Here is a 20,755-nt window from a genome sequence, read left to right on the forward strand (position 1 = left end):
GTCCCCACTATGGATCAACACCAATCTCCTCCTGTAATTCCGCACACCACCCTTAAGATCTCAATAGCTCTCTTTCCTGACTCACTGTCCACCGTTCCAACAGCTCACTTGGCAGGCATGCTCCAGCTATGTATCTACACAGTACTACAGAGCCTTTTTCCACCCTCCCTGACACACTGACAGGCTGTAGCCATAAAAGTTGAGTTTCAATCTCAGCATCACCACCTCCAGCAAACCACACTTCAGTAAGCTTGCAACCAGTACACACACTTAATCTAGTCCTTGCCCTATATTTCCACTAACATGTAAGTCTGAAGTATGATGCAACTGAATTATGCTTATTTGAAAGTTCAACAACCATTAACAGTCAGTGTCCTATGTCAGAGCAGGGGGAACTGTCTGTTTAAGCACTCTCACATACTCGTTTTGAATAGAAGTATCCTATGGGTTTCAACATACAAAATCCCCAACAGCAGTTTTTCCCCTATAGAGTCGCATCTTACAAGAGAAATATCATCAGTAGATAAAAGAGTTAGCTAAAGCCCAGAACTCAACAGGAAAAGAGAGCTGAAACACCACATATCACTTCCTTCTGCAGACATAATTTTCTTTTTTACAGAAAATAAAACCCAAACATTTTTATTGACTGTACTGTAGATACCTGTACAGAGTGTAAACTTTAATGTTTCACCAGATACGCAAATAATTCTGGAGAGTTATAAAGCACCTTCATTTCAACACATTTTTGATATTTACAGTAAAACATACCTGATTAAGTGTATGAATAAAATGAATTAAAAGTTATAAAAAGTTATCAAAAAATCTTTAAAATGTTTATATGCTTTGTTATTTTATGATAAATATACAATTAAAGAGGAAGTCGACACAGTTAAGACTCACTTGGCTCTATTTAAAACTGTTACTGCTGTATCTGAAGAGGGAGTGAGGAAATGGGGATGTTAGCTTACTACTCTGATCATGACATTGTGAAATGTGCTCTGGCAGAAGCTTCACAAGCCCCATTGTTCTGCTGCAGGCTGGCTTGTGGGTAAGCTTCCTTCCCAACACACAGTGTGGAAGCCAAACTTCACTCCCAGATTTGTACTGTTAATTCGACATAAGAATATGCATTTTGATTTTCCCTACCTGCTCCAAACTCAATGATTACATCAACTTTGCTTTGATTTTCAGCACACTTTTTGCTGTTACTAAACACTAGCACACAAATATGGGATTACTATCTTTTTTTCTTTTAAGCACCAAGACACAGGTGACCTTTCTGGAAATCAGATTTTTAACTGCCATGGTTTCTCATGGTCTACAAAAAGGCATAGCACCGCTTGCTAAAGGAGGAAGACTTCTAGGCTAGAATTTAAAGACCACTTTCAGGCTAATAGAATCAAGCACAGAAATGTTATTTTAAAAGCTCTCAGGAAACAAATGTGACTGTGTGTTGCTAAAACCAAATGAATCAACATCTATTCTTTGATGAACTCTCAGCAACTGAGATCTATATCTGAAGTTTGTTTAGTGGATTTTAGGAAACTGCTCAGGAATTCACCTCAAGAAAAATAAACCCTTAAAATCTAACAAAACTTCAAATACACCCACTAAGCAGTGTTGATCACCTATAAAGAATCACTTGTGTGAAAGGATCACATGAGCTACTCTCTCGATATTTACCTTTAAAAGCAAGTAGATAATATTACAAGGAACAAGATACAGTTGGACCAAACCTGGGCAGCTCTGTCTTTCTCAACTGCTACAAAACAGTTATTGCCTGTGTGTGTGCTTGCATATGTGCATCATGGCTTGCTCTCAGCAGCAGGGAGCACTCATCTTTGGGGCCTGATTGGGTTGATAGGAGTGAATTGTTTACAGCACATTTCCAAAAAGTGTCTGCTGCTCTAATATATTTTAATGCTCAGTTTCTTTCTATACAATCCACTCCCACTGTGTTGTCAGGGCAGCGGCAAGAACGGCCTCCTGGGGTAGCCAAGCAGAGGTGAGTACAGCCACCATTATTCACTGTACAGTAGTTATGTCCTGGAAAAGAACAGAGATATAAAATGTTAAAGAAAAAAAAACAGCAAAACTCAATAAAACCAATCCACTTAAAGAAAATAAGTGCAGATTGCATGACTACACTAGGAAAACAGGCCATAGTAAGATTGAGAGTGAAATGAAAATATGCTTTAGGGAGAGGAGAATCATCATACCCCTGTGTCAGCTTCTGATATTCACCCCAAAGAAAGACCATAATATAAGGACAGAGCAGGAGAGGCAACATGAAGAAAATGGGCTGTTCCTGAAATGCCTTTCATGAATTGGCAAAGTGGCCACAGACATGAGAATGAAGACACAGTGAGTGAGGAAATAAAAGTGCAACACATGGGGACAAAATCCAAAATACTACATGACATCACCCCTGGATACCACCCACTACAAAAACATGGAGGGGTGACCCACAAAACCAAAAAACATTAAGGGGGGGGAGCAGGAGCACATTAATGTTGAAGGGTAAAATGAAAGAGAAGCCAGTGCCAGAAGTAAAGGATCTGAGGGGTAAAGCATCTGTTCCAGAAAAACACTTGAAATGCATATATGATGAGAAAGAAATAATACCAAGGTTCTGAATATTATAAACATAAGCATTTACTCAGAGCACAGTGTTGTTTTGTCTGACACTGCCTAACAAAATGGAACAGCGAATTAACTAGTAAAAACAATGTAACTGATTTCTTAATTATGACATTTATGTGTGGCTTTTAAGCTGTGAACAAAGCTTTAAAGTAAGTTTTTCACTATATATATTGAATCATTTGAAGAGAAATTATCTTAGTTGGTTTTACTCCTAAAGTAGAAACACCACAACTCCTGTATTTCCAGCCATGTTGTAATAATAAAAAAAGTGAACTCTTCTGTGATTTCCTAAGAACAACATAACTGAACAGTGACTGCTTCCCAAGGACAAATTGTTATTCCAAGGGTATCAACTTCCTCTTCCCAAGTTTCACAAGGGGCTTTTCAATAAAGTATATGAAAAATTTAACATTCAACAGAGCAGAAAGACCAGAGCTGCCACTCTACCACTTGCTGTGTTCTCAACGTTCCCTTTTTAAAAACACTGGATCTCATTAAGACCATCTGGAAGACCATGATATTTCTGTAGTTTAAAGTTAAAAATCATAGAATCACAGAAACCCTTCCAATGGGTTGGAAGGGACCTTAAAGATCATCTAATTCCAACCCCCCTAGCACAGACAGGGACACCTTCCACCAGATCTGGTTGCTCAAAGTCCTGTCCAACCTGGCTTTGAGCACTGCCAGGATGTGGCATAATAATAAATAAGTAAATAAGGCCCTAACCATGAAAACAGCATTCAATTTAGACAACGACCTGATAGCAGCTTTTGCCATGACAAATCCTTCTATTGATCATACATTTGCTATTTCAAAAAGGACAGACCAGGTCCCTTCTTCCCTTTCTGTTCTAGTTTCATATGGAAACCATAACTACTGCTTTTATGGGGAAAAAAAATAGGGAAAAAATAGGAAAAAAATTAGGTGGCTTTTAATTTCTGAGTAAACAGAAATCTAAGCACTGATCAGCTCTTCACTAGCTACCTAGATCAGTTGGCTGCTAGTCAATGGGAGCTACTACTACATACATTTATCTGCCAAGGTGCTGCATAGCTGTAAAAACTTGAGAATCATCTGGATTACCTCCTGGGCACTGAGCAAAGGCAGTAGTGATTCCATACAGACGGGAGCGCTTGTGAGGCTGGAAGTTATCATTTTCTGTTGAAATTGTGCGATCCACTGCTACAACAGCATCTCTGCCATATACAGAACAGAACATACAGAAGTGAGCTGAAGGTGGAAGTACAGGGGAGAACAACACAAAATAAACAAAAAGAAAGGAAGACTTTTGAAGCTACTTGTTTTTTTACAATTAGAAAGCGATGCCAGAGGCAAAATCTTCTAAGACATCATATTTCCTTAACAACTCAAATAAGTCATAACCTTATTCTAGGCAGCTAAGAAATTTTAGACAGCCACCTTACTAAGTTTGAAGGTAATTCCAACACTGGACAGTGTCCCTTTACAGGAATGCATTCAACACATTCTCTGTTTTCTGCCTCTCTGAAGTTTTCTGTGGTAGAACAGACATTGCAGCTATTATACATAATGATCATGGACAATGTTGTATTTCAGGTGGTGCTTTATATCTGGAAGGAATACAGCTGGTCATAAAAAAATCTTCCTGAAAATAAAAGGGCAGTCTACTGACAGACCTCTAACACAGTTTCCCATTTCACAAGCCTATTTTAGAATAGCATTTCCCAGCTGTTAGGTTCTAGCTTGGAAATCCTTACGCATATTAATAGCTCTTCCTGGTGCAATTGATGAAGTCATTTGTGTAAGAGTTGGCAGATAGAGCCCACACAACCATTTACATCAGGGAGAAATAAATATTTTCTTTTTTTCTGTAAGATACAGTAAACTCTAAAGTCGTGATCATCTGTCAATGGTTTACAGAATGTGCCACAAAAATGTCAGCAAAACAGCAAAAAAGTTTTCTTTTTTTTCTTATTGCTGGTTGAACATTCAGATAATATAGGTCATAGGAAGCCATGAGTGACACATTTCCACCCTCTATGACACAGCAAGCACAGCCATAAGGGAAACATGTTAGCTCCCACTCCTTTCCCAAAAAACATTCACTGTTAAAAGTATTTTCTTAGGGGACAAATCACTATTGTGAAAATGAAAACTCAGTTAACTGGCAACATCAATAGGTCAGCTTTACAGATCCACCCCACTCTGAATCATCTTTCACTAGGAAAGCAACAAAACAGGAACAGGTGAGAAGTCAGACACGAGAAATGTAGTATCTACTTCAGTTTCTATCAGGCAGAAGAACAGATTAAAGCAATCCATAATTTCTTTAGCAGATAACATACCTTCTCCAGTCTGTGTAGTATAAATTCTTCCCGTAGCTTGTAACACTAAAAGGATACTGAATTCCTTCAACAATCTTTCGTCGACCAAGCTGATTAGGGTTCATGCATTCCAGCCTTTTGGTACCTGGGTGTAGTGAAACAATTAAGCCTTTGAACCAGAGCAAGAGAGCTCTCATGAGGTATTGAGGATATGCGTAAGCATGCAAGCATGAACTGAGTAAAGTCTCCTGGAAGTCCTTCAGCATGCTGCTTAGTCAAAGCATTCCCCCATGCCACATCTCTGCATGTGCCAAAGACTGGATGGTAAAGCACTTTGGTGCTAATGCTAATCAGCACACCATTTGACTTACAGGAATCCTGATGTCCAGTAAAACCATGGCCATCGTTCACAAGCTGAAATTCCTGCTACAGATATCAGTATCCTCAGGCTGAAGTGGAAGCTGACTCTATTCAGGAGGGATACTTCAGCCACTAAACAGTTCTACCTCCTCTGGAAGGCATTTTTGCAAAGTTAGTTTGGTGAGAGTGTTCCCAAAATGCTTGCTGGTTTAGGCCATAAAGGAAAAACTGCAGAAAGGACATCTAACTTGTAGATGTGAATAGGGTGTAAAAAGGTCTACCTGCAAGGCTACTACACACACTGAGAACACTGCTAGTGAATATAAACACCTGTAAGTTTCTCTTTAGTTTCAAACTCGGGGGAAAGAAAAAAAGAAAAAAGAAAGAAAATATGAGAATGAGAGGAAGAGAGAAAAAGAAAAGAAAATAGCACCAGGAGATACATTTAAAGGTGGGAGAAAATGAAAAAGAGAACTTGATCTTTTTAGTTTATCAAAAACTTGAAAGGTGACTTGATGTGTAAAAGCACCTCCACAAGAAGAGGTCTCTGGCAGAGTCTGCAGAGTGAAAGACAGCAAGATAAAAAAAGAAAAAAGTTTAAATGAGAATTAAAGCACTTTGTTGTTGTTTTTGACTGGCAGGACACTGGCACACAACTAATAATGGGTTGGTGGCAGAACCTTTGTCTCTTGATCTTTAAATCTAGTGTGACCTGCTTTTTCAATACTTGATTCAGTCAATTATAAACTGACTTTTGCCTAAGGTTACAGGTCTTGCAACAGTGCCTCTATGACATTCTGTAGGGCCAGATTAAATGAATCACTGTGTTTTCCTGGTCTTAAGATCACAACTTTTTTTACAAAGGCCTAAGCACTACCTAAAGACATAGTGACACACAACACACATATACAAACCTGTTGCATTTCTTGAAAGTTTTGTGATCAGAATTGGAATCTTTCAGCTTTCACACAGTCTGATGTAAATACTACAGTGGCAGTAACAATTAATAAATTGAGAGAATATTAAAGCCAAAAAGAAAGGCATGAAGTCTGAGATACAGCCCAAAGAGCTATTAATTGGCTGTGGATAATTTAGGATTGGATATACTTATTCTATTACAGTTATGAAGAAAGACTTTAGCAGCTCTTCACCTGCATCAACCCAGCACAGCATTGAGGAATAAGGATCAAATGTCAGCCCATTTGGTAACCCAAGATCATCTTTAACAAGAATTCTTCTGTTTGTGCCATCCATGTATGAGGTTTCAATTTTAGGAGCTTCTCTGTTCCAGTCAGTCCAGTACAAGTTTCTTAAGAGGAAAAAAAAAGGTAAGAATTAAGACAGACACTGATCTCAGAATATTGTTGTAATTAAGAAAAAAGATAAGGACATAAAAGTAACATGTTCACACCTTAAATCATTTAAATAAATAAGGATGACATTGTACACAAAGAAGGATTGTCATGATGGAAATGAAAATATTGATATTTAAATCTAGTATTTAAACCAGCACCCTTGGAAAAGAATATTCTTTTAGGTAAGGGCAACACTTGTCATCCTGCAAACAATGTACCTACACTGAGGTACAAATAAGTATTTGACAAACCACCCAACAAGATGTCACGGTATTACCTAGCAGGTGTTTTACAAGTTTTACTTCCAGAGTACCACTCAGACAGAGGACACACGTACCATTTCTGTTTGTTAGTTATTTAGGAAAAGCCAATGCTATTATTGTCTACAGACAGTGTAAAAACATATGCCATAATTAAACAAATAAAAATCAAACTCTGCACACTTCTCTTGACAACATATCCATACCCTCTCATAGGATCCACAACAATTGCTCTGGGGTTCACCAGGCCAGTGTCAAAAAGGATGCGACGCTGGCGCCCATCCAGCCTGGCCACTTCTATTCTATCCAGTTGAGAGTCAGTCCAGAAGATGTTGCGACCCAGATGGTCTACAGCTATCCCTTCAGGGCTTCCCAAGTCTGCAGGAAAACAGATTAAGACATGCCTATTTATCCCTAATACATAATGTCAGTCTCGTAAGTGTACCTGTTAACTAGAGATAGATTTTCTTCTGCTTTCTGGCTGTGGTCCAACAAAAGCTACTTCATGTCAGTTGGAAGACAAATATGCAATTTGCCTTATGAAGTTTAAATGCACAAAATTTTCATAAGTACATAGTATAGCATATTCTATGAGGAAGCAGCTGATCGTGGACGTGAGCTTTCCTTGGGGGTGGGCACAGAAAAAAGTTGATAGTAGAGAAATAAATAGAGATTATCAGAATCTTTTTCTATTCTCCTTAGCAGGCCAAGATCTATAATGGATGTTATAATCCTTAATGTTTCCTTAATGTACTGTCATATGCGCTCTCTGAAAACTGGATTTATGCTAAATTTAGCCAATGCAATCCTTCAAGATAATCAAGCTCCAAAACACTAGGGATAATGATATTAGTATTTAGCTCCAGTTCTTTGTTTTTGCAGAGCAATTATTTTCTGGAACATATTTTCGTACTGTATGTGCACAGTTTTTCTTGGGCAGTTAGTTGTTCCAAAAGCAACAGGAAATAGCAGATAATGACATTACTAATGTTAAAGCAGTAAGTTCTAGCACAGATGAAGGATGCAGGGTAAATATGTAGCTGTAAGGTTTAATTTAGCCACTATGAAAAACAAGATTAAGACATTCACTGAAAAAGAGCAGGCAGGCTGTGTGGGTTATAGTGAAGTCAAAGAAAGGTACAAAGCAAATTCTGTCTGATTTCTGTTCCAAAAGAGCATTGTACGGAATAACTCCCAAAGGAAGGTGAAGTGACACTTCATACCAGCCAGCTGTTGAAAAGAGCCACCTTTCAAATGCAGATCCACACATCATATAACTATCCAAGAATGACACAATGTGACCCCGTAGCATGCTATTGATTTTCAAGTTTGTTTACTGACAGTCATTAAACAGTATGTGACACAAACAACCTTTATGGAGAAAAGGCACGTGGTCCCAAACACTGGGCAGAGCTGGCTAAAACTTGCTACTGTGACTTCACTGTGAATAATAGTTCCAACAATAGCTTCAAAATCAACAGAGAGAACCTCTGTTCTCTCTCACCGGTAGGTTACACTTACCACACTTAACCTGGATACCTGACATTTTGGATGTATATTCATTGCTGAAGAGGCAGAAAAGGACAAATAAGATATATCTCACTGCTTCTGACTCACAACTCATACGGACTGGGTGCCCAAGAAAGTGAATCAGTTATGTCTCTAGTCCTCCAAAGGGCACTTGGCATCCTTTAACTTAGTTACTTACTTCACATTATTACTTGCACTTCTCCAACTGCCCCTGTGGAGCTAAACCTGTCATTGCAAGAAACCACCCTCACCATATATTTCAGACCCTCAAATGTTCCTACTTTTTTCCTGCTTGTGGCAGTGGGCTCCTTTAAGGTGCCGTTGGTGATAATCCCCAGTCTCTGAGACCACCGACTGGTGGCAGTGGAGCTCCCAGCCTCTTTTAGGAACAGAAGAAAGCAGCAGGCAAATATCTGCCTGGTTTCCTAGCTTCATTTTTCTTGTTTCAGCTACATGCCAGGAGATTTAAAGAAGTCTAACATAAATATATTTGCTGTCCACCTGACAATGAGCCAGAAAAAACTATCCCCCACAGAGGGATAAATGAATACACAGGCTTCATGTATTACCAGTCTTTCCTGAGGCACAAATATGTTCCTGCTATACTGTCATCAGGCCTGATAGTCACAGGCTGTGTCCCTGGGGACATGCTTGTATAGTCATGTATGGCTGATAAGACTTAAGCTACTAGTACAAAGAGGAAAGCTCTCCTTCCCAACCTGCCTCCACAGCTGCAAAGCTCAGAAAGCCTCCACAGGCTATACAGCTGCAGTGATGGCTGAGAACTGGATGGGGCTCCACAATAGAACATGTTCTTGCAAAGTAACACAACTTGGATCACAAGAGGTTTCACACACATAAAAAAAGGAGTGCATTCCACAAAAATACATGAGAACTGAAGAAAGCAGCTGCAGCTCACAGGAGGAGGATGCAAAGGTCAAAACAAGTGATTCTCATGAGTTTTCTAAGAGGTAGGCATTCTCTTATTTCCTGACATTTTAAAGATTCAGTTTTGGGCAGCATTAAGACATCCATTCAAATACTGAATATTCAACCTTCTTTTATTCTGATTCCTTACCGAAGAGCCCGTTAACATATAGAAATTAAAGTGCCACAGTGTTTAACATCTCTTCAGGAATGGCATTCACTTTGTATGCAGACAACAGAACAGAAATCATAAGATGTCTGTGTACGTACAATGTTATTTGTAGCAGATAAAACCTGTGACACTTCCATGTGGCATTGAAGCACCTTGAATTACCTAAACCGATCAAATTTAGTTGAAAGCCTTCACAAATATTCTAAAAATATTTTATACATTGCAAGATTATTAACATGTGCTCACATTCATTCGACTAATTCATATCCACATCCAATTTTTAGCAATAGTAATATCCCTCCCTTTTTAAAGTGCAGAATCTGAGAAAATAATAGTGGTAAATCAGAAATCCCTTACCCACAGAAATTGAGAATTTGTGAATGCACAGGCACAGGCTTACACTACAGGTTAGAGTCCCTTTCAGATTAAATATGTTGGGATGAAAAAGACATCTTTCAAATATTTCAAGCTGAACAGAAATATGAAGCTCTGTAATTGCTGGAATGGTTAGGGATGGCCTTAAGCTCTCCATTTGCAGGACAATAGTAGGATCCAAGCTGCTCCCGTTTTCCACTGCCCCTAAGAGCCTGAACGGAGTCCCAGCAAGCTGGCTATTTTGAAGTACAAACTCCCCGCAGAGATACTCAACCCATCCAAAGAAAATGAAAGCAAGTTTGTTGTACAGGTTTAAAACTGGTTGGTCATTTTTTCTAAAATAATTTCCTAAGTTTTTGTGACAAAGGATGTGCCAAGGATCAAAGCACAGGCAACTTCCTTAGGGGAAGGAGTGTAAGAATAGGACATAAACCATAAAAACACTAACTTCACAATAGCCTCTAGTCCAATTCCCAAATCCTTGAGCAACTCCAAGGGCAAAAACTGGACAAGGTGGCTTTACTCACTTTTATTTTACAGCTTGACTGGGAGGCATGGAACGTCACAGCTGAAACAGTTTCTAACCACCTCTACAACTGTTTGACCCCAAGCCCAGGAACAGAGAGCAGGGGTTCTTCTCTTCAACCTCTGCTCAACAGTCATTTTTCAGCAGAGCAGACAGCTGATGGGCAGAGAACAGGAGAGAAACTGACAGCCAAATCTCAGCTAGCCAGCATCTGCCTTGCTTGCCAGATGAAAAAAAGAAGTGACACCCACAGGTGATATTCCACAGAACATGCAAATGCAACTCTACTCAGCCTGAGTTTTGACTGCATTTAATACCCATTCAACAGCAAACGGACAATCTGTCATCCCCCTTTCAGATCATAAGTACACTGAACAATGATGGGTCTGCTCCAGTACATGACCTAGGTTTTAATAACCTTCCTTCTTCACATAGTTACGTCTTGTAGCCATTGCATGTAAGCAAGAATAATGTCTGTCTACAGCAGTATGAGTTTAGCCTACCTATGCATTCCATTCTTCATGGCCAGAAGCATGGAACCTTTCCAGCATGGTTGACAAGACATGACTACAAAAGAGGTGGGCTACACAAAGACTTCCATGATGAGCACAACATAGCACAGGCACTCCTCAACGTGGGAAAGTGAGGCCTTCGGTTGCATTAAAAATCCAGGATGTCATGACTTGGGGATTTGCGCTGAGAGTACTAGCTGTGCTGCCCCACTTTAGTGGGGGCCCTTAAATCCCACCACATGTAGAGAGAAGTAAAGGCTTCAAAAGCCTACCTCAGAATTCCTCCCTAGAAATGACAAAGCATCCAAAGGAGGAAGAGTTTAGGTTTTGCTTTATTTGTTTGATTTTTGTTGTTTTTTCTTTTAACTTTCCTAAACACAGCAAGAACATAAGCAATACCTAAGACTGTAATTAGGTACAGATATCCTCTAACCATTCCTGTGAGGAGCTGAGACACTGTCCAAGGCCCAGACTATGAGGCTCTGAACCCTGCACACGAGTGCCTTGAGATATGCTTTAAAACCACCAGAGCAGCTTGATTCATCTTTCAAAACTCTCAGCCTTTTATTAAAACATTACCAGTGATGTTCATAAGGTACTCACCGGTTTGACAGATACAGTATTCTGTGACTGCAGATAAAGACAGAAACATCTCACTGACATGCTGCTCCACTTCCAGCCTTAAAATTAGTTTATTTAAAGAGAGCTGTCTTCTTGCCTTTCTTAGCAGTAGAAAGGCAATGAAGGGCTATTGCACAGGGAGATCTTTTTTCAGTTTATGTTATCCAGGCTTTTTGGCTATTGTTTATCCAAATAACACCAACATGTAATGCTATACCTCAGGCAATAGCTGAGAAGTACCTATTACAAAATTCATGTCTAATGCCATTCTTAGGGAGCAGCAAGAGGAAGAATTTTGTGTTGTTACCTGTTTTGATGATGGTTGTTGGCTCCCCACCATTCAGGCTAGCCCTGCTGATTGAAGGGCCACTGATGTCTGTCCAATAAACCATCTTGTCTGTGCAATCATAAGCAACTCCAATAACAACTTTGTCCTGTTGGTCAACAAACAAGTTACATCACCTTATGCTAACTACTTATTTTCCCAGCAGCACTAGCTTATGGATCTAAGTCTCAAGCCTGAAAAAAACCCAATAGATTCTTGAGAAAAGGTGGGAGATGGGGAAGACAGGTAGTGAAGAAGATTGGGTGACAGTCATTGTACTTTCTATTACAAGTCCCTTGTAACTAGCAGATACCATTTACAATTATTTCATTTCAAAGAAGCATTGCAGGTATCACTACTGAACAGCTGGTCTGACTTCTACAACTTCACCTGCATATCAATTTAAAGAAAGTTCATGTTGCTATTTTACTGTTATTCCTCATGTAGTTTTTTTCTCTCATCCTTTCCCTTCAACAAAGAATAAGGACTTTTATAAAATCTGACTTGGGATATTCATCAACACATGCATTATGGCTACATTTCAATAGTGCTACACACATAGCATCATTTGGCTCAAAAAAGTTCCAGCAAAGTTAGTTATAAAAATAAAAAATAACTTAAATACTCCATAAATCATTCTGCTGAAAAGAATATGCTAAGGGACAAGCAGCATATAGATATGTATGTATCTGCAATTTTCCAGGCAGAAGATAGAGTTTGAGTTTACAGTTAAAACTCTTTCCTCCAGGCAAATGAAAGGGACTTTCAGGGTAAAACAATAATTTCACATGGATTCTCAGGTCTGTCACCTTTGCTGCTTTTGTAACTCACAACTTCTTAGAAAGATGATCAAAAAGCATTAAACCAAATGCTCTTACTCAGTGAACATTAATGCCATAGGTTACAAAATCTAAACACCTCTATGGTGCAAAACACTGTCACTTTGCAAATACACAATGCTGAGACAACACAGAGACAACACTGTTAGAGACGGAAAGTTTCATTTTAATTGAAAATTCTAAGGAAGATTTAGTTGCACCTTATCTCTTGAAAGCCCTTTCCTGAAGATACTTCAGCTAGATCAAGCAAATAATGAGACTATCTGATAGGATTCAGAATCATGTCTCTATGATGTGCCTAACTCACACATTTTGCACTCTATTTTACTTCATTTTTATATTACTGCAACAGCACTTTAGTCAAGAGACAAAAGCTTGATTTTATCTTTACATCACAGCACAGTTTGTGGTGCCATTTACTGAACTAAATCTGTGTAATTTAGTTAGTATTAGGATTATTAAATATTCACAAGCAATGTCAAAAGCAGCCAGCATAGTACCTGGTATTGCTATCTATTAGAAATACAGTACCACTGGAACAAAAACAGAAATCCCAGACTTTCGGCAAAACAAATTAATGCGATGAAACTGGAAGCGAGAAGAGTTGGCTTGTGTCACAGGTGATGGGAAAGATAGGTTCTCAGAAGAAGGGATTTATTCTCAAGGAAAAGGATTCTTAGGACAGTAGTAAGAAGTGTGGGAAAAAGATTTGCCACCCACTGGGCCTGCACATGGAGAAGAAAGCAAAAACCAAACAATAATAATCTATATATATAACTGTAGCCAAGAAGTGCAGAGAACTGACTGAAAACCACGAAGAGATCAAGACTTAGGAAGAAAGCTGGAACAACTGAGAAAGAAAGATAGGGCCTCTCCACATACTGGTATTATAAGTATCCTAGACTTTGATATCAGAGTCAGAAAGCAAATGGAAGTGAGAGTTTATGTGATGAACTGTTGGAAGCACAAATATTAGATTTTTGTCTTATGAGCTATTCTTTAAAGGCAAAGCATTTTTCTATAGCTCTGTTTTAGGCTTTTGGCTATTCAGGTCAGGAATTTTCACTGGCAAAGTGATGGGATACTGAAATTTTTATCAAAGGTAAAAATTAAATTTGGAACTTAAATTATTAAGTTATATAGATAAAACACTCATCTTTGTCACACATCTTAAAATACATAGATTTAGTATAGTAGGTTACATACTGGAATATGCAGGAGTGCTTTTGCACCATTTTTCTTCATATTGTTCCCCTCTAGTGGAACATGTTCGATTTTACCACTTTGTGCAAAAAGCAAGTGTGTTCCTGGCGGCAGAGGTACTGTATCTGGTCGAACAGAGGGCCCAATAACAACAGGAGGGGCAGCTGTGCTCAGACCTTGTCAATAGAGAAGGAAACAGATAGGGATAAAATTAGCTTGTACAGCATAAAAAACGTTGTTATTTGCAGAGACACAATTACAGTCAGACTTCATAGAAGGAAACAATCCTATAAACAGACACTAATAGCTATAATTAGATGCAGAAAGCTTCTGATTTTTTCCCCTTGGCTGACAGAGAAGGACCAATTGACATAATAGGTCTTTTCATGTTCAGCTCTGTAGTTGCTCTTTCCTTCAACTCTTTAGAAGGACCTATCTTGTTTCACAGGAGGATACATTTCACAGCTGAAGTGAGGAAGATGTAGGAAGGAGCATTCTTCATTTCCTGAGGCAAGTCTGTTACCACTCATTCAGATTTGCCACATCTCCCAGAGGGCAGAAACTACAGGACCCCTCACAGTTTCAAGGCAAAAAAGAAGTTAGAAAACCAAATTTTTATCCAGAGGCTCACCACAGTGGTTCAGGTGCCCCAGTAGAAGGAACACCATGTGCTGGAGTTACGGAATGGCTGCAGCATGAGCCATATTATTACTGGGACAGCAAAGATCTGCACTGTTCCAAGCCAGTGCTCTATTTCACAGGGGCATGACTAAGACACATTTGGGGGACAGTACACCTGGGTCAAAAAGACACCTACAAGGAACAAGTGCTTCAGCCACTTACATGGTGGTCGAACTCCCGGGCCACTTCTGGTGCCATCAATCTCATTTCCGTCCCTATCCACACACCAGCAATATCCACTGCTAGAGTGGCACTGGGTGGGGAGGTAATTCCCATGCTCATCACACTGGGGAATGAAGTGACGAATTCCCATCTCCCTTGGGAAGAATGCGCCTCCACTTCCAAGAGCTACTTCTCGCTCGTGTTGGCATTTGGTCTTTTCCACTTCTGTGAGGAAGGAAAAACCGAAACAGAAAAAGATCAGTGACTATTTCCATTATCACTATCTTCCATAAACAGTTAATGTATACTGATCACTTATGATGCAACTGTTCTTACTGCTGGAGGAGCATGGCGGTGTTACAAACCTTGAAGGCATACGCCTTCAGTGCACCATCAGGAAGTCTGCCCTGTGTAAATATGACTCATTTGCCCTAAACTTACGTCACTTTATTTTTTGCTGTCTAGTTTAAAACAGAACAAACAGCCCCCCTGTAGCTTCCTACACTGAAGGGTCATAAACAGAAGCTGGAAAACCCAGTCTTTCTCCCTGAGGCACGTTAGCAAGAACATTCTGTCCGGCTTGTGAACCCTACATCTACTCACTTGACGATTATCCATGGGCCTCAAAATATAACTAATCAGCCAGGCATACAGTGGATAAAGGATTTTTTTGTAATGCTAAAAGTCAAGTTTCCCTTCAGAGCCAAACCGCAAATGAGACAGATGCTGAGTCCTCTACAGAACCTAGGAAGTTAAACTCCTCATTGCTTTGATGTATATTAGAGTTTTTAGAGCTCAATTATCAAGTTTGAGCATTCATTTGATACTTTCGAACTTCAGAAGGAACTGCAAAGGACAGATTACTCATAAGAGCATAACTAAGGCTATGTAGAAAAAAGGAATACTACTGTGTATGCAGAGAAACAGATGCAAACCAGCTACACCACATGCATATGTATTGTTGTAGAGATTACAGAGGAAGGACTAACTTCCCAGATTATGAGGAGATTCAGGGATTCAGTTATTTTCGTTTCAATTTTACAAAACAGTCTGGACTGAAAGATACATATTGTATTATCTGTTATGCGACAGGGAATGCCATCTGGATCAATATACCCTTCTAGATACAAAACAACATAAAGAAATTAAAAGAATACAATAAAAATGACATATTTCCTTCTCTGTCAAAGAAACCTGGCTTAGTTTTACCTTACACTTGAGACTTTGAAGAGTTCCATGCACTGGGAGAGAAAGAACTCTAATTATTTTCTTTTTCTTGTCAACGATTTCTGCAGACAGAAATACTTACCACAAACTGCCTGCTGAAGAGGCTTTAACGTTACACTTTCATTTATTCCTTCCTTGTTTTTACATAGCTAATGCTGTCCACCAGGCACTGTGTGGTTCAGACTAGACCCAGCCCAGCTGAGCAAAGATAATCCCCCACACCCACAGGCTGTTGTTGTGTAAAGCACACAAATAATAGAAAACTATCCTTCTATTTTGTATTAAGCTAGTTATGCAAGAAAAAGCTTTGGACAAGTTTCATGCACCTGGACACAATTAGTGAAATATAAATGTCTGGAGAACAGCTCACTCTAAACAACTGAAATATTTGGCACCAGCTTTAATGTGGGTGGTGGAGAGCATTGAATCAACCTACCAAAGCCAGAGGCTGAAGGAAAGCCTCTATCTCAAATTTTCTTTTAATGTATCCAATGCACTGTGCATATACAGGTAAAAAATGTTGATTCTAGCAACCAGATATTTTTGTGATAGGTTTTGGGTTGGTTTTTTGTTGTTGATTTTTAAGCTCTAATTCTATGCATTTCTCACAAGAGAAAGCAGGAGGAATATAGAATATTGATAAACTGACCCACCCTGTGTTTATTTATTGTAGAACAAAATCTTGACTGTATTCATGTCATCTTTGAGAGGCACTATTAGCTCCATCTCAGTGGGATATAAAAACAAATGTAGAAGCTGGTTGGTTTTCCTTCCCATATGAAACTCCTAGGATTAGGGAATACCCAACAGCTTGCGATTTTTTAATTGACAGACTAAATCAACCTTACAAAAATGAGTTAGCAAATCTGAATTACACAAAGGAGTGTGTATAGACCCAGACAAGACCCAGGTATAATATGTAACTTGAAATACCAGTGTGCATTCCAATTTCAAGACAATATTCATATTTATATTATTCTCATTTATATCTGCAGATTTTATACAGGAATACTGACAGAATTTTTGAAGAGTACTGATCTCGTAATGATGAAGATGAAGCTCACAACTGGCCTGCTTGTGCAATTAGCCCCACTGAAATCAAGAGACCAGTCAAGCAAAATGATTTTCAAAATTAGTACTCAGCTTCTAGAAGGCAGAAATAGGATTTGTTCTTTCTAAAAAAAAAAAAAAAAATCTCATCAACACTGATTTTTCAGTTGCATAAAGAGACATCAAATACCCTATTGCCTCTCACTTTTAGGGATAATTTCTGTGTTTTACTGCTTCTGTGCTCCTGAAAGTGTCTTATATTTGCTATAACTTTAACAGTATAAAGTGTGATAAATAATCCATGCTAAAGAAATATTCTGGAAATGAACATGGTAGTACTGCTATTATTTATCTGTGTCAACGCCATCATTTTAACCTGTCTTTCAACATTAAACTCCTTTCAAATAACATGAATTTAGCCAATATTAAAATATATAAATCAACTCCCAAAACTAGTTATAACAGTCCAAACCAGGCACTTGGAATCTACCCTGTGTATTTTTTCTCTCCTAATCTCTGAATCATGAGCAGAATTACTGTGCTTACAGTTTAGAGACACCTAAAGAAAAGCAAGCTGAACCCCAGTCCAGTGTTGTAGCCTATGCAGCAATAAAGGCGCAATAATCTGAGATACCAGTGACATCCAGTTGGGATAAATAGTCTGCTTATACAGTTAATACATTTTACTTGGTGTGCTTAAGAGAAGATGCTCCAGTTCTGTAAGTTTTAAATTCCATTGATTAACTGTCTGAGATGAGGCTAGCTATGACAGAGATGGAAAGATGAGATTGACACAGTAAATAAAGCACATTCCCTGCCTTGATGAGCTAACAAACACAAGTTAAAATAGCTAACAAGAACTGGCACTTATTTAGGTAGTACAAGGGCAAGGCTACTTTGTAAGCCAGCTTCCTAGACACAACCTTTTTAGTAACTTTCCTTTCCTTCAATACAGTAGCCTAAATGAGATTTCTTGGTGCTCTTCCTTTAATATAAATACAGTAATATTTCATCTAGTCAAGACTTCAAAGATACAGAACAATTAATATTAGAGAAGTTCTCTGATCCCTTGATCGGCATAAAAAAAATAATTTCCATCAACAACAGCAGGTAGAGCTAAAACCAAATTGCACTTACTGGGTGTAATGGTGCTGTTAGATCTGCTACTTTACCTGATTGTAACAAATGGAAACCAAGTAATGCCTATTTCAAGACTCCTTATCTATGGGTTACCAGCCCTGATTTTCAGAGGTTGTCTTGAAACCCACATTGGAAAGTCAAGCCAAATGATCATGTCAATAATAAGAAAAATGATATACACTAGGGTTAGTTCATACTGCCAGAGATGAAACAAAAAGAGCAAGACCTGGGTTGTCTTCAGTAATGCAGTAAGGTAGTGTTGGCAACAGCCTTTTACAAACAGCAGGACCAAGTTTCAATATTTTTCAGTATCTATGTTTCAATATTACTGATTAGCAGTTGTTAAAAAAGTGAGTAAAAAATCAATTCTCACTTTCTTTCAATGCAGTTGATGCTTGGCTGATGAGGGTAACACGCTGATCCAATAGCCTGCGTTTTCCTATGGCACTCTACTTACACCCACAGGACAGTATCATTTTCAAGACAAAGCGTCATGGTGCGTGCTACCTTAATTTGATACGCAATTAAAAACTGACAAATCACCTAAGACAGTGGAGAGATGTCATGAAGTAGTGATATTATTAGTAAGATTCCATATTACCTTAGCCTTGGTTTTAAATTTCCTTATCAAGAAATTTGATACTCTCATCAGGACTGCATGATTTCTGGAAGACAAACAGGCCATAAACATGACAGCAGGACCTCATTACTAGGTAAATTGAGCTTATGAAAATCAACCAGTAGATTCACACAGCCTAATGGAAAGTTACACTTCTTAGAATACTTGTGTAGTCCACCCTCTAAAGACAGACTCCTCTTGGAAACCACAACCAAAAAGAGCTATCAGCAGATAAATGCAAACAGATAAGCTGTCAACACCCAGGTCAGTGCTATAGGCATTGTGAGGGGATATAAATGAGAACTCAGCATATACACAGGTATAGAAAAGCAATGTGGGATTTGGGAGATGATTCTCTGGTACCCACAGTTCAAAAAGACAATGAAAAACTGAACCAGTGTACAGAAAAGAGCTCTTAAGAGAGAAACTAGAGCATGGAACAGAGATTAAAGGCTTGAGGAAGAATTTATGTTCTATAGGTACCACAGTACACACAAGTCAGATTAGAGATGTAGGACGGTGCATACACTTGCTTCATAAGCTACTAGTAGCAATCTGAAATTTAAGAGTCATGGAAATATATCATGGAGCTTGAAAAAAAATGAAATGGAAATAGAACAGATATGCAAAGCAAGATGAAAACCAAACATTTACACACTTCTCAGGTAAGTAAAGAAACAGAATGGGGAAAAAGAACCCAACCTAAAGCCTGTAAAAGTACTCAAAAATCTTAAAGGAAAGCTCTTGCAACAGCACTGCAGAAAATGATTTATGGACTTTGCAGAAAATTATTTATGGACTTTTCCAAAAACAAGGGAGGCTAAGGAAACAGGATGAGAACAGAGATATATGGGGCGCCTTCCATTTCACAGGGGATTTTAGTCTGAAAGCCTAAACCAAATGAAATTAAATTCTGCAATGGCATCTAGAAATTTTAAAGATCTGACATAGATACTCAAACAGGTTTTCATCCATTCACAAGCTAAAGACAGAAGTCATTTAAAACCGTGTCCAGAATCAGTATGTAGCCAGAGAGTACTTTTTAATTTCCTATGTGGATTACTTTATTCCCCACATATCACAATGAGTTATATTGGACATATTTAATTACTGTTCCCAGACTTTGTGTCATCCTTCCCCCCCCATCCCACCCTCCCCAAAAAAAGGAAGAGAGGAGTATAAAACTCAAAATCAACAGACTTGCTTTTGTCCCTTCATTTTTCCTTTGTAATCTTTCACTTACAGCATTGCCTTGGTAAGTGCATTTCTCATGTGAAGTGGATTGTATACAGAAGACCAGCAAAAGACACGAAACAATCAGACCCCTAGTTCCAAGAATCTAGATTTGTTTCTGTTTACTAAACAGTGTCTGGGGTCTGCAGGGGTAGAAACGCTCAGACATCTGGTTTTTTGAAATGGAAAAATGAAGCGTGAGGAAATAATGAAGTACAGACTTTCTTAATAGCTGTGAGCAGTGGGACATTCCAGTGTCATTAACTCTTTTCTTAACTTACTGGCTCACTCCTACAGGCTTCTCTTGTGCATGATTTAAATCCGTTTTACTTGTTAATCTATTTGTTTCAAGAGTTACTGTTCAGCAGTGGTATGATACAATAGTAGATTTTGTATAATAATAAAGACACCAAATAAGCAAGGAATTGTGCGCATGGATTGGAAAAGGGTACTGCAGAAAGAGCTGAGTATTTAGATGAATGAAACTTTCCATGCCATTAACAACCAGGAAAGACTTAAATGACTTGACTGAGGCTAATTAGATCAAAGCTTTAGTAGCTAAAAAGAGGAAGAAAGGGTCTCTAATTACAGCTGAATACAGTACAGCCTCATCTGAAGTCTCCATTCTGAAGCAACTTACTTTACAAATTGGGTGCTAAAGTAAACTAAGATGCTTTTTGCTAGGCTTCAGA

The 20,755-nt window shown here is 38.7% G+C and overlaps 1 protein-coding gene across 1 annotated transcript in view; it reads right to left on the bottom strand.

Moving 5' to 3' along the window:
* Window positions 1-622: 622 nt before the first annotated feature.
* NID1 (nidogen 1) overlaps window positions 623-20,755 on the bottom strand; it is a 46,824-nt gene continuing 26,691 nt past the window's right edge. The window contains exons 13-20 of the mRNA XM_005146045.3: window positions 14,795-15,019; window positions 13,955-14,127; window positions 11,892-12,018; window positions 7,128-7,299; window positions 6,458-6,615; window positions 4,968-5,091; window positions 3,727-3,839; window positions 623-2,046 (exon numbers count right to left, since the gene is read on the bottom strand). Coding sequence (XP_005146102.2) covers window positions 1,925-2,046; window positions 3,727-3,839; window positions 4,968-5,091; window positions 6,458-6,615; window positions 7,128-7,299; window positions 11,892-12,018; window positions 13,955-14,127; window positions 14,795-15,019 — 1,214 coding nt within the window. The 3' untranslated portion in view covers window positions 623-1,924. The remainder of the gene's footprint in view (window positions 2,047-3,726; window positions 3,840-4,967; window positions 5,092-6,457; window positions 6,616-7,127; window positions 7,300-11,891; window positions 12,019-13,954; window positions 14,128-14,794; window positions 15,020-20,755) is intronic.

This window comes from Melopsittacus undulatus, chromosome 3 (genome assembly GCF_012275295.1).
Source record: "Melopsittacus undulatus isolate bMelUnd1 chromosome 3, bMelUnd1.mat.Z, whole genome shotgun sequence".
NCBI lineage: Eukaryota > Metazoa > Chordata > Aves > Psittaciformes > Psittaculidae > Melopsittacus > Melopsittacus undulatus.